The sequence below is a fragment of the Bicyclus anynana genome, chromosome 22 (assembly GCF_947172395.1).
Source record: "Bicyclus anynana chromosome 22, ilBicAnyn1.1, whole genome shotgun sequence".
In the NCBI taxonomy this organism is placed as follows: Eukaryota; Metazoa; Arthropoda; class Insecta; order Lepidoptera; family Nymphalidae; genus Bicyclus; species Bicyclus anynana.
The window spans coordinates 3,303,528-3,328,923 of NC_069104.1; the positions used below are offsets into that span (position 1 = coordinate 3,303,528).

At 36.4% G+C, this 25,396-nt stretch overlaps 2 protein-coding genes across 3 annotated transcripts in view; one reads left to right on the forward strand and one right to left on the reverse strand.

Moving 5' to 3' along the window:
• LOC112044532 (rho GTPase-activating protein 7) overlaps positions 1 to 25,396 on the reverse strand; it is a 379,805-nt gene that overhangs the window by 177,738 nt on the left and 176,671 nt on the right. The gene's annotated exons all lie outside the window — the stretch shown is intronic.
• On the forward strand, positions 18,786 to 22,613 carry LOC128199336 (uncharacterized). Its single transcript, XM_052888403.1, has 2 exons — positions 18,786 to 19,242; positions 22,290 to 22,613. Exons 1-2 carry the CDS (start codon positions 18,934 to 18,936, stop codon positions 22,308 to 22,310), a joined length of 330 nt encoding a protein of 109 aa, XP_052744363.1. The 5' UTR covers positions 18,786 to 18,933; the 3' UTR covers positions 22,311 to 22,613.

Below are 25,396 nucleotides of genomic sequence, written 5' to 3' on the forward strand. Positions count from 1 at the left end.
TATAGAACTAGCTGCACTTCTAGAGAGGCCAAGGTCTTTAAGCAAGTTATAGAGAGATTTTGCTGGTTATCCTCTCGCACCTACTTCTTCGGCGTACAGACTAATTACATAGTCATTTTTAGTTAGTTCATTTGTTAGGTCATAATATTTATTCACTTTTATTCTGTGGTCCTTCAGAATGTTAGTCCCTATGTGTTATTTAAAAGTGTAATCTATCTCCATTTTAAATTTCAGCCAAATCTCTTAAGTAGATGCAACGTAAAGGAGAAGCAAACATACAAATAAATACACATATTATCTGGTGGGAGGCTTCGGCCGGCTAGTTACCACCCTACCGGAAAAGACGTACCGCCAAGCGATTTAGCGCTGCAGTACCATGTCGTGTAGAATAAAAAGGGGTATGGATTTTCATCCTACAACTAATAAGTTAGCCCACTTCTTAGCATTAGCGTTAGCTAAGTAGTTAGCGTGAGGTTGTTGAAAATAGAGAAAAAAGAACAAGAAAGAGGGTAGATCGGTTCTGCCCCTAACAGCTGATGTCAACTTCGCATCTCGCAACTTCAGTCCCGTCGTGACCAAGTATCGACATTAAAAATCTCGTCGTTTTATCGTGGTATGTACCCGTTTAAATAATATTCGTAATAGTTAGAGTAGTCAGTGTTTTTCTAAACGCGGACGAAGTTACTGGCGTTACTCAGTTGCGTTGCGTTAGCGAAGTTGATGTTAGTCTCTAGCCAAGTACTTGAACCTTTCTGTATAATTCGATACTATAACAAAGCCGGTGTGTAGCTTGCGACAAGCATCCACTATGCGGTTAGTGACGTCACCGACCGCGACGTTTAACTCAAGCTAAATCCCTAATGGCATCTATTAACCTTTACTTTGCGCTAACCATCGAGAGTTTCGAAATATGTATAGCGAATAGCTAATACTATCATTAACAACCTATTTGAACCGCCTACTAAGGAGACAGGCTTACCTCCTTATATGAGAGGGGATAAAGAGTTTAAGCCTACAAGACTTCTCCATCCTTTTTTTTTTCAAAGTTAGTGTATTAGCCTACTCAACTCAAGGACTTGATGGCCTCCGTGGAGCAATGGTATCCGCAGTGGACTTACAAGACGGAGGTCTTGGGTTCGATCCTCGGCTGGACCGATTGAGGTTTTCTTGATTGGTCCAGATCTGGCTGGTGCGAGGCTTCGGTCGTGGTTAGTTACCACCCTAACGGATAAGACGTACTGCCAAGCGATTTAGCTTTCCGGTACGACGTCGTGTAGAAACCGAAAGGGATGTGGATTTCATGCTCCTAACAAGTTAGCTCAGATTCCATCATCACTTATCATCAGGTGAGATTGTAGTCAAGGGCTAACTTGTAAAGAATAAAAAAAAGCAGCGTAACCTACCCTTACATCTCACAACCGATAGTTTTCTGCGTTCTACAGTATCTAGGTTATTAAAAATAAACTTGTGATTATGATTCAAAATCAGTATTTCATAACTAAGACTTCGTTAACGTATATCATAATTTGTGTTCATGTGGAATTCAAGTAGGCTCTCCGAGAAGAGGCACTCCGAGCGGAATTTGCATCACAAAAGCACTGTATTTGCATTTTCGAGTCGCTTCAAAACTCATGTTAGTTCCACGTCAAGTTGGAAAATTAGTTTTCCTAATTTATATCGTCGTTAGTCAAAAACATGTGGAAAACTTCAATAGATGACAGTTTTTTAAATTGCATATAAATTAGGAGTATAAGTAAAGCAATTTTGTAAAAGTAACAGGCTGTCTGAGATCATTATTTCCGGAGTTACAGGGATTTAAAGTTGTGGTGCTGCCGCGGTTTACTGAAAAACGTCCCATACAAAATAGTTCGATTTACTCGAACCCAGGACTTGTAAATCCACCGCGCATACCACTGCGACACGGAGGTCGTCGAAAATAAACTAAATGAAGATATTTTATAAGAATAAACTAGCAACGAATACAAATCCTTCTACATTATGTGTTCTATGATAAGCTGTTATAGCTTGGTATGTCGTTGACGACACTCCTATGATATGCGGGTGACGGGAGGGGAAGGATTACGTGGGTGTGAAGTCGTGCGGGCGGGACAGAGGGGAGGACTGTTCGGGTATGAAGTCGTGCGCGCGGGGCATCGCTACTCCCCTCCCAGCCCCCGCAGACCATCGCCAAGCTATAGTAAACTAACAGGGAGTCGGATACCCATATGCACCCAGAGGCTAGACAAATCCTAAACTTCACCTTTCACTTTCGATACGGCATTGTATTGTCCAATTGCAATTATCTAATCTAAATCACTTATCTAGATGATGGAAACACTATTGTATTAATTACCACTACTAAGGTTTTAACATAGAAAGAAAGAAAGAAAAGATATTTATTTTTAAGTACGATTAATATAGTCTATATAGTCTAGAATCAGGACTACATTTTTAGTAATTTGGATATAAGATATTTATTTTTTAGTACGATTTTTTTATTTGCTTTAAGTACATATGTTTTCTGTAAAAACATACATACAGCCGAACGTAGAACCTCCTCCTTTTTGCACATCGGTTAATTATATCCCCTCACCTAAAACTGACCTGAATTTAATTAAATATTATTATAGGTTATCTTTTACCGGACGTTGTGGGTGTAATTTTGATATACCTACCTCATGCTTAATTTTCCATGGTGCTCTCTCTGTTTAAACTCAATATGAGCATTTTTCTGCGCAGGTTACTTACTCAAAAATCCGTCTTACAAAGAGTTACCACGTGTTCCCAAAAACATACTTTAATATTAGGTTTTTATATTCTTTTCAATATTCGGGTAATCAGTGTTTATATTTATGTTGGAATATAAATCAATAATCTTTAAAGTTTTTTAGTCAAAAACATTCTATTATACCTGCACGGAGTATTCGACAACCAACTATATATATTTAAAGTTTCATGACAGAGGTCAATAGTCAATAACTAGTCGCATTAATAACTTCACGCTCAAAATGAAATCCTAATAATCACATTCCTCCCCTATGAAGTCATGGGCGGTAGATAGAATAAAACGCTTGCCGGCATCCGAATGAATAGGTACAAAATAGAAACAAATTCTCGTTTCAATTCTCACATACCTATCATTTTCAACCCACGCGAGATTGTATCGAGAAACAATGGTACGTACAACTTACAAACGTGTATGCCGCACCAACTTGTTGAAATGTTTGCAGATAGAAACTAATATATCCCCCCTCTCTACCTTTATAAAAGGGGGAGGGGGCGGGGGATTAATCATGAATGTTTGGAAAAGTTAGTGTAGTTATAGTCACACCCTGTCCCGGTTATTGTTATTAACATTTGATATTGGTTCTTAAGTACTCATTCGCACGAGAGTTTTTTTGACGGACGCTTAAAAAAGCACAACACTGCTCGAAAAAAAGCGTCGTGTGAACATATACTTGGAAATGCATTTGTTGCATTTGAACGCTTTCTAATGTCCGTTAAAAAAACTCTCGTGCGAATGAAGGCTAAAGATAGGCGTCTACACATTCGCATCGTAAGTATCGGACGCATCGCATTCAACGGATTTTCAATTTTACGTTAGATTACGATACGATTTTTTACTTTTTCTTGACTACAATCTTACCTGATGGTAAGTGATGATGCGATCTAAGATGGAATCGGGCTTACTAGCTAGGAGGAGGACGAAAATCCACACCCCTTTCTGTTTCTACACAACATCGTACCGTAACGCTTAATCGCTTGGCGGTACGTCTTCTGACGGTAGGGTGGTAAGCCACGGCCGAAGCCTCCCACCAGCCAGACCTGGATCTATTAAGAAACCTTAATCGGGCCAGCCGGGCATACCACTGCTACACGGAGGCCGTCGAAATACAAAACCTTAAACTGAACCGTGTTCGGAATCGAACCCAGGACATCTCTGTAGAGATCAACAGCACTAGCAACTGTGCCAGAGGTCACCAATTGATAATCTAGTTTTAAACGTAACGAAATAGCACGAGATCATAAACGTAGCGATATTTACAACTCTGTAACAGACATACAAATAAGGATTTCATGAAATATTTAATCCACTGACGTAAATGACAATATGGCGGCCGACCTTGTCATGTTATCAAAATTTATTAAATAAAGTAAAAGGTATCCCACGAGTACAAGTGATGCAAGGAACCCTTCAATTGAAACTAGGCTAGCGAGTGTTAGGCTTCGGACACACTGTTAATAACTGTTACACACTGTTAATGCGCGTTTGGAACCCTCGTAACTTTAATTTTAAGTTTTCGACTATTTACCTCCATTAGATTAAATTAAATTATGACATAATTCGGATATTTCAATAGTGCTTGTAAACTAAGCCTAATTGAAATAAACGAAATTTGATTTTTTTGAATTTTGAATAGTCTCTCTCAGTCCATATCAGCCGTTAGACGTCCACTGTAGGCCATAGACCTTTTTAACTTTCACCCCTCTCAGTCTACAGATAATAATTTATCTTTATTATTTGTAACTGGGGTTGGGATCCCAAGGCGCGAAAGAAAGCGAGTCGCAGGGATTCGCTGGGTGCACACGGCTCGGGATCGTGATGTTTGGAAGTCCATACAAAAGGCCTATGCCCTGCAGACTGCAGTGGACGTCCGTCGGCTGATATTATAATGACAATTTGAAACTGTCTTATTAGTCCACTGATTAGCCTATGTGGTTTCGGATCACGAGGCCCTGGGTGCCAATCCTGGGTTGGGCTATATGAGATACTTTTTTTTTAAGCTTTTTTTCTTGTGAGAAATTTTCAGGTGAAATTCTCAGCTCGGAATCGGGAAGTTGGTGGTGTTACACTGCTATCCAAGCCATCGACTTTTCAAGCGGATTAAGCGACACACCGGAATTATTGCGTCTTTGTAGAAATTCTCAATTATTTTTTTTTTACGAAAAACTAACTAGTTAATAAAGACATGTGTGCTAAGCCTAATCACTGAACTGTGCTTATCATTATACGCTTCAGTACGCGTTTAAATGAATTCGTTAATGAACCAACGACAAGTTGAAATGTTAATGATACCAACCGAACGTATGGTCTTACTCTAAGAGCTAGTCAACTCATGTTATGGTAAATCATAAAAAAAAAATCAAAAATCAAAATTCATTTATTTTAATAAGCTTAGTTTTCAAATCATTGTTAGTTAATGTCATGATTTACTGGTGGTAAGTAAAGTCAAACATTTAAAATTAAAGTTACGAGGGTTCCAAATGCGCATGGCTCCGAGAAGAGTCCACAACAAACTCAGCCAAGTTTTATTTAATAAATCTATCTATGCTTGAAAAGCGCATTGCTTAGTTTAAAAGATTTAAACGTACAGACGAAAGGAAACGACTGTGTTTTACACTTTTAAGATTTATTACAACATTTGAGGACGTCCGCAACTTCGTTTGCCTTAAATTTAGTTTTTCACAAAAGTAATCCAGGGCATCATCTTCATTAACAACCAATATTCGGTTCACTGTTGAGCACGAGTCTCCTCTCAGAATGAAAGGTGTTATAGTCTGGTAAGTTCATTGATAACACTCCCATGATAGAGGGCGACAGGGGAAAATACTGCGCGGAAGGGCAATCGTGCATGCGGGGAAGTGAGGTGCATCAGTCGTGGGTTTTTCATTCATCGCTACACGCCCCACGGCCCGAGCGGAACATCGGAAGTATTACGAATTAAATTGCCAAGATATAGACTAATACGCTGCCACAATTAGCAGACTTCACACACGTAAGATAATTAAGAAAATTCTCATGTATTCGGGTTTTCTCGCGACTTCTTTTCTTTGCCGTTTGTGTCACGGACCTCAGTTATAGACCTCTGCCTCAAAATCGGAGGTCTATCACCAATATCCACTGGGCTATCAAGGCTCAGAGTATAATCTATCTTCAATCCAAATTTCAGGCAAATCGGTTCAATAATAAAAAGCCGAGATAGCCCAGTGGATATGACCTCTGCCTCCGATTCCGGAGGGTGTGAGTTCGAATCCGGTCCGGAGCATGCACCTCCAACTTTTCAGTTGTGTGCATTTTAAGAAATTAAATATCACGTGTCTCAATCGTGAGGAAACCTGCATACCAAAGAATTATCTTAATTATCTGCGTGTGTGAAGTCTGCCAATCCGCATTGGGCCAGCGTGGTAGACTATTGGCCTTACCTCTCTCATTCTGAGAGGAGACTCGAGCTCAGCAGTGAGCCAAATATGGGTTGATATGACGATGGTTCAATAATTGGGGTGTGAAGGAGTTTTACGCACACACTTACACAGCCAATAACACAACATACACACAACTTTAACACACTTAGACTCACACACAAACTTTCGCCTTTATAACATTAGCTTGCTCTTAGTGTATTAGGTATACGATTAAGCAATAATAATCACTTATGGCTTATGCGTTGGACTTCAGATGAGATGCATTATGGAAATTGGTAGTTAACGGTATGTATTCCGTTTTTAATGGGAATCCCATTAATTAATTAATTATTAGGCAACCGACTGAGGTTTTTATAATTAACGACAAGTTAGTACCTACTTGACTGCGATGTCACTTAGCATGAATGTGTTTTAACGGGTGTTAAAAAAGCATTGGAGTATACGAGTAGTAAGAAGTTAAAAGGTCTATTTCCAATGCCCAAAATTGAAAATGCAAAAGAGCTCCAAAAAAACCGCGCGTTTTTAAAACGCTGACGTGTTAACATATCCTTGGGAATGCATTTGTTCTATTTGAACGCTTTTTTAACGTCCGTTAATAAAGCGCTCGTGCGAATGGGGGCCTAATGTTAAGTGACTATAAAATCTAGATCAATGTTTCTCAAGATTTACGTAAACGATACCAAGTCAGAATTAAGGTTAAAATTGTCCAAAATTAATCCTAACATTGAATCCATTTGCGACAAGAAACAAGCACATCCATCACATTATTATTACAAAGACATTTCTTGCATAAGCATCGGATGACATTTGTTTGTTATTTATTTTATTAGTTGATAATAAATACCTACATTAGGAAATAGGCAAGCTAGTATTAATCATATTATTTTCTCAAAAATTCTTAAAAAAAAACTCAGAAGATTAGGGGTCTAAGTAAATTTTTACTTGAGTTTTTTTATACTGAAAATTTAAAAAATAATTATTACCTACTTTTATTTTTATAAAGTATGAATAAGTTGACTTAATTCAATTTTAAAATTTTGTAGGACATAGCACAAATACACACACAATCTCGTAACTTTGTTTTGGGGACTACCTATTATTATTTGATCATACACACACAGCAGTCAGTTTGTCCGTCAATCAATCACACACAATAGTGTTACCGAGTCGCTATCTGTGTCAAAACGTCGTGTGTGGGCCGATTGACATTTTGTTCAGATGCATAACAGTTTAGAAAGCTATTGGATAGAAGCAGACTATACGGAAGTTAAATATAACATCATCATCATCATCAGCCGATAGACGTCCACTGCTGGACATAGGCCTCTTGCATGGAGTTCCAACAGTTTCGAGTCGCCAGCATCCAGGGGCTCCCTGCAACCCACTTGATATTCTCAAGGGGGGGGGGGGGGTTCCGCCATTCCAGCACCTTGAGATCCATAGCCATACAATTAAAAAAATAAAACCTAGTAACAATACATAGGTCAACCTTATCACATATTCTGTCCTGAGCATAAAATATCTGGAAGACACAGACAGATAACTGTGTTTTTTCAAGTGCTTAGTTAGTATAGTTACTTAGTACACGAAACCAAAACATAAACAAGCCTTTTTTAAATTTTGTCAGTCCTTCTGTTTCTGTCTTTCTTCTCTCTGATTTTAATGGGACTTTCACTGGACGATAGAGGAGGCTATTGAGCACCATAAAGGTTACTTTATATCCCGAAAACTGAATGTCACGTGGATAAAATCCGCTAGTAAACAATATGTGTCTAAAGTAAAATCTACATTATAGAGTTTAGGGTAATATACTTAAATATACTTAAACAATACACATCACTATTCACTATCTAGCCCCAAAGTAAGCATACATAGTAGCTTGTGTTATGGGTACTAAGATAGTTGATATTATAATATTAATATACAATTATATACTACATATAAATACTTATATAATGTATAAATACACACAGACACTGGAAAAAACCCATGCTCATCACACAAATATTTTCCAGTTGTGGGAATCGAACCCATGGCCGTGGATGCAGAAAGCAGGGTCACTACCCACTGCGCCACGCGGCCGTCAAATAGTTAAACATTACCTACTAAACGTTAAACTTCTTACAGACTTTGACGGCCTCCGTGGCGCAGTGGTATGCGCGACGATATAGTGATATAGATTTACAAGACGGGGTCCTGGGTTTGATCCCCGGCTGGGCAGATTGAGATTTTCTTAATTTGTCCAAGTCTGGCTGGTGGGAGGCTTCGGCCGTGGCTAGTTACCACCCTACCGGCAAAGACGTACCGCCAAACGATTTAGCGTTCCGGTTCGATGCCGTGTAGAAACCGAAAGGGGTGTGGATTTTCATCCTCCTCCTAACAAGTTATCCCGCTGCCATCTTAGACTGCATCATCACTTACCATCAGGTGAGATTGTAGTCAAGGGCTAACTTGTAAAGAATAATAAAAAAAAAGACTTACAAGTCTATACAGTACAAGAATGTCCTACATACATGATACAGTGCAGTGTGAAAGCGCCATAAGCTATACCGACAAGAGTAGATAAAATCTGATACACTTGCAACAAAATAAAGTGCACCCCATTTGTTTAAAAGATACGCTAATGAACTTTTATGAAAGGATCCATTTCACAGGGCGAGGAATTTATAATTTGCAAAAGACTACAATAAAAAGCAAGTGATGTATGCCTTTTTTGTGGTAATATGAGAAAGTTCATTTAGAAGGCGCGAAGGCACGTTGGTTTAACGTAGATGTGAACACTTTGTTTCGTTGAAGTCATTTTCAAATAGGATAATCCAATAACATATAATATTTAATATAATAGGTATCTCTAATAAAAAAGTACTAAATATAACCCCGTACAACATCAGTTAACATAACATTAACATTTGGAGGATTAACTCTAAAAAGGCAATCGTACTTAAAGACACACGTAACTTTTCAAGTTTTTTGTAACTTTTTAGGAAATTATTACAATTTAACAGATTTTGAATTTATTCCATTATTGACGTGTCAAATTCATGGTCAATCCCTTGCCAATGTAAAAAATATGCAGTTAAAATGATAACGAGTATCTATTCGATTTACGTGAAAGTAGGATCCTGAAATATTTGATATTAGATTATTACCTCTAAACATTTTTAAGGTAAATACACATACAGATATAGATTGGGAAACGAAAAGTCTTTTTCCTTTTAAGGTACGAAACCTCAAAAAGGTAAGAGTGAAGTCTCCTAATTTAATATTAAATTTTCCAATGCAACGCGGCAGTATTTTACGTAGGAACGGAATGTTTTACGGCAATCTCAGAAAGAGTCTGTGATATCCACACTCACCTCATTTTATATGAGCAATATTCCCGTTCTCCTCCAAATATTCAGACAAGACAGTTAGAAGTAGGTACGACAATATTCCAGGGCGGGGATCGAACCACCACCTCTCTGTGATAAGTCCAGGCCCGTTTACTATTGAGCTATTGAGGCTATAATGTTTCATATAGTAAGACCATTTTATATCATATGATATATCATATCGTTAGCTGTTGCCACACGGTGACTCGCGTAGTTTCCATTCCTGTAGGAATACGGGGATAATATAGCCTTCTCCGATAAATGGGCTATCTAACACTGAAAGAATTTTTCAAATCAGACCTTAGTTCCTGAGATTAGGACGTTCAAGCAAACAAACAAACTCGTCAGCTTCAGACCCGTTGTCTGTCTGTAATCAAATCTTGCAAGTTAAATTTGATTCACTTCCCAGTTTCCAATTGAGCTGAAATTTTGCATGCATGTATAAATCGGATGGCAATACAATATTATTATGACATAGACCTGATCTGATCATGGAGCTGGAAGATGGCCATAGGAACTCCGTAATTAAACGACGCAACCTATTGAGTTTGAGTTCGTTTGATACGTCTCAACAAGTACTTTCATACTAGATACTAGATAAACCTGGCTGAGTTTGTTGTGGGCTCTTCTCGGACCAAGGCGCGTTTGGAACCCTCGTAACTTTAAACCTAAGTTTTCGAATAATTATTATCACCATTATCTTAAGTTTAATATTATTACCTGACGTTTCGAAAGAGCTTGTAAACTAAGCCTATTTGAAATAAATGAATTTTGACTTTGACTTTGATGGTAACCAGTTTTTAAATTTTTAGTTTATTTTATTAACACCAGATGGTAACAGAGTCTAATGATGGAGTTGGAAGTTGGCCATACTAACTCCTTGATTAAACGATACAACCCTATCGAGTTAGGGTTCGTTTGATACGTCGCAAAAATTACTTTCATACTAGATGGTAGCCAGTTTTTAACTTTTTAGTTTATTTTATTAACAAATAATAAAAGCTTGTTTTTAAAAAAGGTTTTTAATAGTAGACTAACTTGTTCGAAATTTGGCTTTCGTACTTCCGAGTAATACTACTTATAGTAGGATTAGGAGCTCACAAAGCCTTCATAAAATGGAGTATGTCTGGCTATCACAGGCACTTAGTCCACATGTTTATGGGACAAGTGTCAGCCCGCGGGCGGCGAGCACAGGTTTCGCTTTCGGCGGCCGAAATGAATCAGATGCGGTGAATCCGCATTTTTTCTTAAACGCATTTTTCGGTGGAATTAAATTTAGGTTTTGCGGCTTTGTCGTTAAACTGTGACCGGGGTTTTTGACAACACGTAGGTAGATTTACTTTTTGTATATTTGCAGAATTTTGGGTTGATCATTAAGGCATCATAACTGTGTCTTTCTTTAAAATTAGTAAAAAACTCTGGTATTGAAATTTCTCAAGTTTTAAAATTCTATTTCATTTTTCTTTATTTTCAAATTTGCTTGACCAGTATAATTATCAATAATGTGAATTTTAACAAATTTAATATCACGTGTCTCAAACGGTGAAGGAAAACATCGTGAGGAAACCTGCATACCAGAAAATTTTCTTAATTCTTTGAGTCTGTGAAGTCTGTCAATCCGCAAATCCGCAAAGACAGAATAAGAAAAATAGAGACGTAACAAGCAAAAAGATGCACAGATGATATATCGATCGATATCAACCCATATTCGGCCCACTGCTGAGCTCGAGTTTCCTCTCAGAATGAGAGGGGCTAGGTCAATAGTCCACCACGCTGGCCCAATGTTGATTGACAAACTTCACACACGCAGAGAATTAAGAAAGTTCTCTGGTATGCAGGTTTCTTCACGATGTTTTCCTTCACCGTTTGAGATACGTGATATTTAGTTTCTTAAATTAAAATACACTCAAATGAAAATTTGGAGCTGCATCCTCTGAAATCGAAGGCAGAGGTCATATCCACTGGGCTGTCATGAAACAAAATTTTTTTGAAAGAAAAGTAAACACCAAATAGTCTAAAATTCCCCTAAAATTCCCCACCATGATTCACTGACCCATCGGTGAACTTTCCAAGTTAACTACGGAACACATAAACACGTGTTATTGGTAAATAAATTAGCGTCGACGTGATTTTTGCTCGTTTACAAGATGCCGACTTGCCTTTCTAATCTTTATATATGCTAATTGTGTTTGGACATATAAAAGATAAATATGCGACCGATCGATTGAATGACAAACTCATATTAATGCTAATGCCAGTGTTAAGCCGCGTATTCACTTGACAACATTTGATGATATATGTTACATACATTACTCATTGTCAATGTCACACATTTAAACACTGCACTGCACATTTAGACGACAAAGACGAGTTATAGCAAGTAGTAAGATAAGATACAGGTGGCTCAGAAAACGAGGTTCCGGTTCAGGTTTTCAGAAGACCTTACAAATTAAAAAAATAAAATAAAACACTTATTTTTTACTGTACTTATTTTTTTTTAAGCTATTGGTTTTATTGTGGGCTTTGAGCGCGGCGACTGAATCAAAAAGTTCCGTAACGAAAATAAACCTAACACCCAAGCCGTGCATCTAGTTAACACATCGACGTTTTCGTGTGAAACGTAAAGACATTTTCTTTAATTTATTCATTCTTTTATTTTTTATTACTTTCTAAAGAAAAAGATACTGCATAAATAAAATAAAATAAATAATTATAATTGCATAAGTTGATAAAAATGCTATTTACCGCGGCAGTAACCGAGTGCTAAACGTATTTTTTTCTATACTTTACAAGCTGGCCTTTGACCACGATCTCACTAGATGGTAAGTGACGATGTAACCTATCCTACTAATATTATAAACGCGAAAGTTTGTGTAAGTGTGTTAGTATGTTTATTCCTCTTCTACTAAAGCGATTTGGCTGAATTTTGGAATGGAAATAGATTTTACTCTGGATTAACACATAGGCAACTATTCATCGTAGAAAAATCCAGGGTTCCCGCGGGATTTGTAAAAAACAGAATTCCACGCGGACGAAATCGCAGGCGTCCGCTAGTTTTCTATAACGCCACTGCGTCATAGATTATAGAATTCGTTATCATTCAGCATCGGGCAATAAAAGCCAGAACGTTATCGTAACGCCATAAGTCGCGATAAGAGCGCGGAAGCCAACGAGTGTCGCCAGTGTCTTGTGAAACAGGAAGCGACTGACACTAGTGACTAGACGCGACACCGACAGTCGTCAGCGACAGTCGACACCGGTGACTCACTCCGCGTGGGACAACCCATGTGCTGAAACACTGTCACTATTTTTATTTTTGAAGTGATAAAGGAGGGTAAACCGCTTGATAACGTAACGCGTTACGGCGCCACTAACAATATACTAAAGCCATACTCGATGTGCACTGTTTACTAACAAAAAATAAAAATAATTATAATTTTCTTCATCATATCAGCGGATGGACGTCCACTGCAGGACATAGGCCTTTTGTAGGGACTTCCAAATATCACGATACCGAGCCTGCATCCAACGAATCCCTGCGACTCACTTGATGTCGTCAGTCCACCTGGTGGGGGGTCGACCAGCACTGCGCTTTCTGGTCGCCATTTCGCCAGCACTTTGGAACCCCAACGTTCATCGGCTCTTCGAACTATGTGCCCCGCCCATTGCCACTTCAGCTTCGCAACTCGTTGAGCTATGTCGGTGACTTTGGTTATTCTGCGGATCTCCTCATTTCTGATTCGTTAATCATAATTAGCTTATTCTTAAATTAACGAAAATAAATTTAATTAATAAGCTCAGAACAGTTAGATATGTATTTAGAATAACATTTTATAAAAAAACAATATAAAATAGTTATGAAATGACATGCATTTTCAACCTTCATTTCTGATTTATTTGTTGGTAAACAGTACACATCGAGTATGGCTTTAGTACGAGTATAGTTTGCACTTGATTTGCACTTAAAAGAATTAACTTCGGACTGATTTTTGACCACAAAAATTAAAAATAGCTGTTACTGTAAAATTTTTCTCTCTCCGACAATTTTCTGTCTATTATAAACTATAGATGAAACACCATAGAGCTTCATTTTGTTTTAATTCGAAGTGTTTCCGAATATAACTCTCTGTTTAATAATGATTTGTTTAAGTTACCACTTTTGTCGAGCGTCCCGAGATGCGTTTTTTATTTTTATTTAAAGATGTAGATGATATTTAACAGACAAACATACTATGACGTCGCGGACTTTTTATAGAACTTCGGAAAGGTTAACAAATCCGTCATACATACTTTTGAGTAAGTTTAACCTATGACGCAGAGAACGTAGCAAAAGCTTTAAGAAGGAAATTTATTTTCCCGAATTGGCCCCACTTTTCATTGATGTGCTACTATTTATCGTACCGCGGTGTTATTTGCTCCCTGATAAAGCAGTTCATCGAACTCATTAGATAAAGAGGAATGATTTGTATGTAACGCATACAGGAATCGAAATCTTTCATCTTTGTAATATTAGTGTAGATAAAATTGACAATATAATATATGTGAGTTTGGGCGAGTAAATAAAGAAAATCATTGCAATGTATACATACAAATAAGAAGTATATAGAGGTTTGTACTGGCCACATAATACCTACAAATACAACTTAGACCCTAGAACAGTAAAGCTCGCTTTATTTTTCCGAGAACTTTGTCTACCCTAGTCAAATGCTGCTGAGAGTAAACTATTATTCCTACTTATTTCATTCCTTACGCTTGCCAAACAATATATTTCAAAAGTATAACTTAAAGTACAAGAGTCCACCTATTTGTCAGCTCTGGGCGCTAAGCTTTATATTTACGACAGCGAACGCGAGCCATATTTATTTCGCTGTTATTTATGTCTCAGCTTTTACAATGGGCCCGATATTCACAATAGAATGTCTGTCTAGGCTATAATTCGATTTATTTTTCAAAGTCATAATCTGGTTTAAGGTCAATTTTCACTAGAATGCCGCACCGCACCGCAATGGCGGCGTTGCCAGGAGGCTCGCCAAATGTAATTTAATAACTTGATATCATTTTAATTTTTTCTAATTAACTATTAGAAAAATATTTGTATATTTTTTATTTGAATTATCATTTGTTTTTATAAAATCACAATATAAACAAAATAAGCATTTTGTAGCTTTTAAGAGTTTAAACAAAACTCTTAAAATAAGTATAAAAGCTTGGGACCCAACGTTCGTCGGCTCTTCGAACTATGTGACCCGCCAATTTTCACTTCAGCTTCGCGACTCGTTGAGCTATGTTGACTTTGGTTCTTCTGCGGATCTCCTCATTTCTGATTCGATCATGCACAGATACTTCGAGCTTTAGCCATTCCATCGCCCGCTGTGTGACTCTGAGCCATCTTTTGAGGTCCATAGTTAGCAGCTAAGTCTCGGAACCATCACATAATATATTTTTTATGATTAAAAATGTGTAAAGTATAAACAGTTGTTTATAGTACCGTTTTAGTTGTTTATATTAAAATCGATACAAAAATAACCACCTGAATATGATCTGTATGAATTATAATTTACAACACAAGCCACTGTGCCAGAGGTATTTATTGCGGTCTTATTTAGTGCTAGGACGTATAACTGGCAATGTCGCCATATTAGCCTAGTGGAACATGACCTTTATTGCCAGATTGTGACCAATTTAAAGTTATGCAATGTCATAAATCTCGTTGTCTATTCGTTATGAAAAAAATATATATTAAAAGATTAAGATAGTGCAAGAGCAAACAGAGAATTGTCTGCATTCAATTTGGCCCTATTGGGTATGTTGATTTGAGATAGCTGCAATGTATAACGGTGAATTATGATTGTTTAAATTACAATAGCAATGGACAGACACGACGAATATTTATAATTGTATCTGATAGCGATTCAACGCAAATTTTCTTGTTATAATAATTTGTATATTAGGTACCCACCTACATATATTTTGACTTTTTTTTATGTTGTAATTAACTTTTTGCCCATTTTTTTTAAATGACTTTAAAAACTTTCGAACATTTACTGCTTTGATGAAAGACTGAAAAAAAAACTACAACGTGCTAAATACAGGCAAAAGTATGTATTGCTAAACCTTAAAATGTAAGGCAATTTAAGGCAAATGTTTGATATAATAATTTGTATAATATTCTACGATTATTGATTCCAGTCAGTAAAATGACAAGTGCAACTGTCACTGAAATGACATTTTACTAGTAAAATGACATTTCAGTGACAGTTACCTACCTATCTAAATTTTGAGTTTTGATTGTCGTAATTTACTTTTTGTCTATTTTTTTTATGTAATTTTAAAAACTTTCGAATATTTGCTGTAAAATGACATTTCAGTGACAGTTACCTACCTATCTAAATTTTGAGTTTTAATTTGTTGTAATTTACTTTTTGTCTATTTTTTTTATGTAATTTTAAAAACTTTCGAATATTTAATCTAAAATGACATTTCTGTGACAGTTACCTACCTATCTAAAATTTGAGTTTTGATTTGTTGTAATTTATTTTTGTCTATTTTTTTTATGTAATTTTAAAAACTTTCGAACATTTACTGCTTTTAAGAAAGACTGAAGAAAAACTACAATGTGCAAAATACAGGCAAAAACGCATGCACAAAAGTATTTACAGCTACGAGTACCATAAATTGTAAGGCAATATATTAATTATTCACTTTCTCAAAATTTTAAGTGGGTATTTTTTGTTGATCGTGTCGATTTCGTCACTTGATTTTGTTAAACAAACAGATTCAAGATTTTTAGACAAAAACCACTGACACCAATTTTTTAAGTAGGTACGTAAACATAGTTGCACTAGACGGGTTTTTTACTTACTTAAAGTAAGTAAAAAACCCGATTAAAATATTTTTTAAATTTTATCATTTATTGTAAAAAGGTATATCTTTAAAGCAAGTACGTGGTAGATTTTACATTTTGTGGATGAAGTTACCCTATATTTAGAACAACATAAAGCTATGAAGGCGAAATTTTATTATGTTCAGTCAAATAGTTAAGGCGAGAAAGCGTGACAAATGAATAAACTTTCGCTTTTATACAAATAGTACATCTTTAGGTTTCAAACAGAAGAAAAATGTATCAAGTTGAACAGTCATCACACAGTCCACAATCTCACTGATAGTGTAAATATTTTCACTTTTAACTGAAATATAACCTGACGCTCACGACTCCGTTCGCGTAAAATTCTATTTCTTACAAATTCCGAGGAAATGTATACTAATATTGTAAAGCTGAAGAGTTTGTTTGTTTGTGTGATTAAACGTGATAAAGGAACTACTGGTCCGATTTGAAAAATTATTTCAATGTTAGTTAGCCCATTTATCGAGGAAGGCTATAGACTATATATTATTTACCCGTTTTCCTACGGGAACGGAAACCACGCGGATGAAACCGTGCGGCGTCAGCTAGTCATGTATATTTCTGGGATAAAAAGTAGCCTATGTTCTGCCCCAAGATCCAATTTATATTTATACTAAATTTCATCCTATACAGATAGACAGACTTACCTAAATTTGAACGTATAATATTAGTATGAAAGTACAGACTTTATATGTCCACATATAAATATTAATTCATTTATGTATCCAGCATAATGAAATTCCGCAACACCCATAAATATTTAATAATGTTGCAATAAAAAATAAAAGTTCGTAACAAATCCGAATTGGCATTGAAATTATTGACGGCCATCGGATTCGTTCGACACGTAATAACAAATGTTACGAGTATTGTCCGTTTATCGGCGATCGGCGTTTGACGTGAAAACGATTCGGTAACGAGTAACGACCTCTTGTGATCGTTTCGGTGAGACAAGAGTTCAAGGGTATCGTGTCAGGGTCATTTTATAAAGGTCTTTGCATACTAAACGGGGTTAGGTTAGGACGGGGCGGCGACGGGACGTTGCGTTTTTTAACGCCGCTATCCCGTCCGTGGCTTCGTGACGTCACTCGTGTGCATTTTGTATGGACCGATATTTTCAAAAATTTGTCTTCTCAAGTTCATTACATTTGCACACATACAGCGATTGCCGATATAATCGATCAATGTGTAAAATGTAAAAAGAGTATTTTACCAGGAGCAATTTATTAAAGGTGTTTATGGAACGGGGATAATTTAGGTATATACGTCCGTGTACGATTAAGGGACCTGTTTAGTATACCTACACATTCGTTTGTACTTAAAAAAAGTGATTAAAATTTGTCAGCTCTTACGTGTTTGACAAATAATTGTAAAAATTAGCTGCTTTATTTTGCGTTTTTCAAAACATTGCTTAATGAAAAAGTCAAACTTGACAAGAAAATTCGTCAGGCATACTTTTTCCAAAGCTCTTAAGATATTTGCATACGGACATGGACGAGGCGGTGACAGGATGTGGTTTAATTTAACGTCGCCGTCCCGCGTGAGCCACCGTGGCTTATACACTAACGTGTGTTTTTTGTATGATGATATTTCCAAAAACACGTCTTATCCCGTCCGAGTTAATCACGTGACTTAAGTAGCGTATATTGTCCGTTTATCGATGACCGGTGTTTAATGTGAAAACGATTAGGTAACGATATCTCGCTGTCCGTTTTATTGCCCACGGATTGAAGGACATCGTGTCAGTGTGAGGGTATTTGATAAAATAAATATGTGATGTAAAATGTCAGTTGAAATAAAGTTAGTACAAGCTTAACGCTGGTTTCATTGTGCACGACCTTACATGGCGCAGTCGGAAAATTAAATTATTATTATGTATATTAATAATTTGTGAAAAGTACTCGTATAATGGAAAGTGTCCTGACACCGCCGTCCGCGTTTTATTTTGATAAGAATGCTTCTGATGCTGGGAGTATACATGAAAAATGGATTAAGTGGAAGAGAAGTTATGAAATATACAGCAAAGCGTGTGAAATAAGTAATAAGTCTGTGGAGATTCAAGCGAACATATTATTGCATGTTATAGATGAACAGTTTCAAACAAAGAAAAATTTGACGGTCGAACGTCACAAGTTTTTTATTCGAGATCAACGTGATAACGAATCAATTGAGCAGTATGTGTTCGAGTTAAGTAAACTAGCTCAAAATTGTGAGTTTCGAGATTTGCAAGAGGAATTAATTAAAGATAGACTGGTGTGTGGCGTGACGAGTGCCGCCATTCGGGAACGTTTGCTCAGAGAGGATGATTTGACGCTTAAGAAAGCCTTGGATATTTGCCGCGCAGCTGTTGCATCTCGCACCTATTCGGAGAATATAAAGCCTGAAAGAGAAGAAACTTATCATACTCATCAAATAAAGCAGACGCAGAATGATGTTTTACAAATAAGATCGAAAATGACGTCATCGCGAGGCCGAACACGAAGCGAGGTACGTGACGCGGCGGAGCATCGGCGGAGCGAGGACCGCGGCGCGGGGTCGCGGGGCCCGCGCGCTGCTGTGCTGCCGCCGCGCGCGCGCCCCCTGGCGGCCGGCGCTAGCCAGCGACGCGCCGCGCCGGGCGCGACCAAACTGTGCGGTTACTGTGGTTGTGTTCATAAAAAGTTTGAATGTCCGGCGTATGGACAGAAGTGTAATCGGTGCTTTCGAAAAAATCATTTTTCTCGCGTATGTGGAGTGAATTATATTGAGAACTCGGATGATGAGGTAATCTATGCGTTAAATCAAAATAGTGATTGGAATATTAATTTAAATATTTGTGGTAATTGGATTAAATTTAAGCTAGACACAGGAGCTGATGTTAATGTCCTACCATTAAGATTTTTGTCAAAATTAAAAGTCAGTCAGGATTGTTTACTAAAAACAAATACAAGATTAAATGGATACTCTGGTGCAAGCATAATTGTCGTAGGTAAAATTTATTTAAGTGTGTTTTATAAAGGAAAAAATTACATGCTCGAATTTAAGATAGCTGATGTTCAATCGGTGCCGATATTGGGACGTTATGCTTGTACAGAGTTGGATGTAGTGAGGCGTGTCATGTCTATTCAGAGTTTTAATAATTTACCGGATTGTGTATCAATGTATGATGACGTATTTCATGGGATAGGGTGTTTACCGGGACATTATAAAATTCATTTAAAGGATGATGCTATTCCTGTAGTACATGCACCTCGAAAGCTTCCCTTTGCTATAAAAGAGGATGTAAGAAAAAAGTTAAATGAAATGGTAGGCCAAGGAATTATTGCTAAGGTAGAAGGCCCGTCAGACTGGGTCAGCAGCATGACGGTAGTTAAAAAACCTAACGGTGATCTGCGTATATGTTTAGATCCTAAGGAATTAAATTTGGCAATTAAACGGGAACACTTTAGATTGCCGACATTGGATGAAATTTTATCGAAACTTTCTGGAGCTAAATACTTTAGCACGCTGGATGCATCGTCGGGGTTCTGGAATATTTGTCTAGACGACAAAAGCAGTTCTTACTGTACATTCAATACATGTTTTGGTAGGTATAAGTTCTTACGTCTTCCTTACGGGATTTGCTCGGCGTCAGAAGTATTTCATAAAAAAATGATTGAAAATTTTGATGATATACAGGGTGTTTGTATGTATATTGATGATTTGTTGATATATGGAAGTGATAAAAATGAGCACGATGAAAGGTTAAGACAAGTGTTAGAAAGATGTAGAAAAATTAATTTAAAATTAAATGCTAAGAAATGTAAATTTGGTTTAGAAGAAATAAAATATTTAGGACATAGAATTACAAAAAATGGACTTTATCCTGATGACAGTCATATAACAGCTATAACTAAAATGCCAGTACCCAAAGATAAAAAAGATGTGGAACGATTTTTGGGTTTAGTAAATTATATAGGTGGTTTTATACCTAATTTATCAGACCGTGTTTTTCCTTTGCGAGAATTATTGAAAAAAGAAATTGAGTGGCATTGGAATGAAAGGCATGATAAATGTTTTCAGGATGTTAAACAATGTCTATCTAGACGTCCTGTTTTACAATACTTTGATGTAAATAAACCAATAATTTTATCCGTAGACGCAAGTAAATCTGGGCTAGGAGCTTGTTTAATGCAAAATAACTTACCAGTATGTTATGCTTCCAAAGCGCTAACTAAGGCTGAGCAGAGGTATGCACAAATTGAGAAAGAGTTGTATGCATGTGTATTTGCGTGTGAGAAATTTTATGCATATATTTATGGAAAAACTGACGTTATTATTGAAAGCGACCATAAACCGTTGATAAGTATTATTAAAAAACCAATTACAGATGCCCCGGGTCGGTTGCAAAGAATGTTGTTACGATTACAACGTTATACATTTAAATTAATCTACAAGCCAGGCAAGCATCTGTACATCGCTGATACACTATCGCGTGCATATGAACCAGCGTCGGCCCTTCACGTGAGTCAGGACAGCCTACATGATGAGGTGTGTGCAGTGTCGCGCGAAGCGGCGTCTGCACTCACTGAATACTTTGATAATGCGCAGTTTGCGGCACTTCAGAAAAGTACGGAGAATGACATTGAATTACAACAATTAATAAAATGTATTAATAAAGGTTGGCCAGTAGAAAAGAGTGAGTTAGTAGATATAGTAAAACCATATTGGAATTATAAAGAGAGTTTGTCAGTCGCTTATGGTCTGATTTGGAAAAATGATAGGGTAGTAGTACCAAAAACTTTACGTAAGGAAATGTTAGGAAGAGTGCACATTGGACATATGGGTCTGGAAAAAACTAAACTGAGGGCTAGGGAGACAATATTTTGGCCAGGTATAAATAATGATATAAGTAACGTAATAAATAGTTGTGATGTTTGTCTAACGCACAAGAAAGTTAATCAAAAAGAGAAATTGCAGCCTCATGAAATTCCGGATAGACCTTGGGTTAAAGTAGGCATTGATTTGTTTCAAATAAAAGGCGTAAACTATTTAATTATAGTAGATTACTATAGTAAATTTTTTGAAATAGTTGAATTACATGTTACTGATTCTAATTATATTATTAATTGCTTAAAAAATATTTTTTGTCACCAAGGAATTCCAGTTGTGGTATTTTCTGATTGTGGTCCACAGTTCACTTCAACTTGTTTTAAGGAGTTTGTTAGGGAGTGGGAGTTTAAACATGTCACTTCATCACCTCATTATCCACAATCTAATGGACAAGTTGAGCGTACTATTCAGACGGTAAAGAATATAATGATTAAGACTAAGGAAAAGGGGTGTGACTATCGCTTGGCTATATTAGAATATTTAAATACACCAATATCAAAAGAATTACCTTCACCTGCAGAGTTATTACAAAGTAGAAAACTGAGAAGTATTTTGCCTACATCAAATAATATGTTAAAGCCAAAAGTTCATCATAATGTTAGGGAACAACTATTAAATAGACAGGCTGAGCAAAAGTTTTACTATGACCGTAATGCCAAAAACTTGAAAGAATTATTGAAAGGGCAAAAAGTAAGGATATATGATTTGTGTTTAAAAAAATGGATACCAGGAACAATAAGCGCTGTTCTAGGTAATAGGTCATATGAGGTGACAACCATCAACAGAAGGAAATTAGTTCGTAACAGGCGTCACATTATAGTAGACACATCTACAGAAAGACAAGACACGTCTCGCTATGGGTTTGAGTATGATGACATAAACTGTAATATAAATGTACAAACAGAAACTCAAAATACAAATAAAAATACACTTTATAACCATATTTCTCGTTCTGGCAGGATAGTCAGGCGTCCGGTTAGATGGGGTTTTGAAGACCAGCTTACTTAGCGACTGACCTGGGACTTCTTTGTTTTTTTTAATATACATATATAATTGTTTAAATTTTTTTTATCTCACTTTTCAGTAAATAATGTGTGACGTGTGATGCATGTTTGTCTTTTCTTATAATTTTGTGTTGATTTTAAATATATGTTTTTTTTCTTTATAATTTTGAAAAGGGGGAAATGTCCATTAATTATATTTTTATTTTTTTATGGGGAAAGATGTGAGGGTATTTGATAAAATAAATATGTGATGTAAAATGTCAGTTGAAATAAAGTTAGTACAAGCTTAACGCTGGTTTCATTGTGCACGACCTTACAGTCAGGGTCATCTTAAGGTGGTTACATACCAAATGGGGTTAGAAAATGGACGGAGTGACGACGGGACGTAGTGTTACGTAAATACTACGTCGCCGTCCTGTCCGATATAAATACTTTCATAAGTATTTTGTCCCGTTCCATTCGAGATAAAACTTTACGTGTGCAGTGCACCGAGTTTTATTGTTCGTGTATTATTTTAGTTTGATGTGTAAACGATTCGGTAACGATCTCTCTGATCGTTTCGGTGAGACAAGAGTTCAAGAGTATCGAGTCAGGGGCACTTTATTACTGTTCGTATAATATAATGTCTGCCAGAGAACGAATGCAATCGAAACTATATACACAATTGCACATCTACATGGCGTAGTATAAAATTTCGTGTTTTATAATTTGTTTAATCACGAGAACTGCCAAGGGTCAGTGGCAGAGATCTCTTGTAGAGTTACGTGTTTCCTTGTCTGCTGGTTTTTTTTTTTCTTTTGTGTGTGTTTCGAAATTATATGCACATCTACATGGCGTAGTATAAAATTTCGTGTTTTATAATTTGATTAATCACGATAACTGCCAAGCTTGACAGAGATCTCTTGTAGAGTTACGTGTTTCCTTGTCTGCTGGTTTTTCTTTTTTCTTTTGTGTGTGTTGGTAAAAAAGAATTTCTTTGACTACTACATAAAAAAGGAAGAATCCTTAATATTTTACCTGATCAATGGCCCAATGAGGCAGTTATAATTTGTTTAATCCTATTAGTAAATATACAATAACAAATAAGATTATTTTATTTTACGCAACGTCTCAGCGACAGTCAACGGCAGTCAACGGCAGTCAACGGCAGTCAACGGCAGTCGACTGCAACCGTTGGTAGCAGTTGCCAGCTGCCATTGGCAACGTGCTGCTCGTGTAAATGAACCCTAAGAAGAAGAATAAATGTAATCTGAGGTATAAAAGTCGTTGGTATTGGTTACAATAATATTAATCTCCAAGGTATAAGGTATATCTCCAACGCACAAAGTAAATGTAGATTATATTTTTGTTAGTCAACTTATCTTGTATTTTTAATTAAGCCTATGAGTTATTACACCACTGCCTCTCAGTGTATATTATAGAATAGCAATAAAGTTTGAAATTAAGTGGAGAAATCGATTACGAGCTATTGGAAATCATGTTTTAAAAGAATCGCATAAAAATTGCCAATTTCTATATGTGATACTGTGACGTTCTATAAATAGACGAATAATATACACCAGTATGAAACGCAAGAAGGGGTTTAGGTGCTAATTCTAATATTCATTTTATCACTTTCAAAAAATGCAAGGCATAGTACCACCGTAGTATCTTTAAAGAAATAATGACACTATTTTTATTAAAATATTTTTAATTGTCTAATAATAATTTAGACGAAATCAGGCTTTATAAAATAATATACTATATGCACCGTATTGTAAAAAAAACCTATTAGAAAATAAAATTGAAGTAAAATAATTTTACCTTTTTCCTACAAAAATAATTTTAAAAGTAATAATTTTTGTTTTACATTATTAGATAAACACGGAGACGACTTAGCGTGGTTTCCATGGTACGGGAGTTGGATAATGGCACCAACTTCCAAACTGCAAGCTGCTTTTGTTCTTTTCACCCACATAGCACTCAAAATCAAGACTTTGCAATCCGAAGCAGTGTATGGTAATCACTTGATCAACAGAGTATTTACGTGAAAGGCAGGTAATTGCCTTATTTTCTGGCACTAACAACGCATCTATACTTATTTAAATATCCTAGTCTAGGCATGATGTAATATGTAAATATAATATTGGCGTTCGATGATTAATGTTAGTCTATTTTAGTTTTACGGCCGTTTTATATGTTTTATATCTTTACGCGACTTTGATTACGTCTATTTATATTATAATTTATATCTTAATACATAATTTATTGTAACTGTTATAGTGAAATATAGGTTTTTATAGTTTACAACTTTCCGAATGCCACCAAAATCTTTAGAAATAATTATCTAATACTAGCGGTACGCTATTCGCGTAAAATTCTGTTTTTCACTTATCATGGTTTTTTTTGGTATGAAAGTAGCCTATGTGTTAATCCAGGGTATATTCTATCTGTTTCAAAGACATGAAAGTATGCCAAAGTCCAATCGAAAGTCAGAAAGTTCTAATTTATCTTCCAAGACTTGACCCACCCATACAAACAGGGCAAGTTAAATAAAACATTGTGACGAACTACGACCTGCAATGGCCAGATATACTTCATTCTATGTAAGCTGAAAGTTCAATATGCCCTTACCATTGCTAAGTACGGTAGCAAATTATGGTCTTTGGATTGTGGTGGTGAAAGGACTGATACACTCAGGCCAATACACCATTTTCCAACGGCCCCTTAAACCGAGGTTCGAGTTTCAGAGGAAACACCGTTAGCGTGTCGTTCCGCCCATCTTCTGCTACTGCCTTCACACCCCATCAGGCTTTTGCGTTCGTCCGAGAACCCCAGTGATGCCGCTGAGGCCCCATTTCAGTATTAGATAGCCTATTTATTGAGGAAGGCTATAGGTTATATTTTATTACCCCGTATTTTAGAACAGGAACCACGCGTTAGTCCTTAATATAAAGAGGTGTGGCTATCGCAGTTTTTCGTTCTATTATAATAAAAGCTTAATATTATAATATTAGAACAAAGTTGTATAAACAACCAATTCAGAAGACAATAAAATACGAATAACTGTGCATCTAACTGTG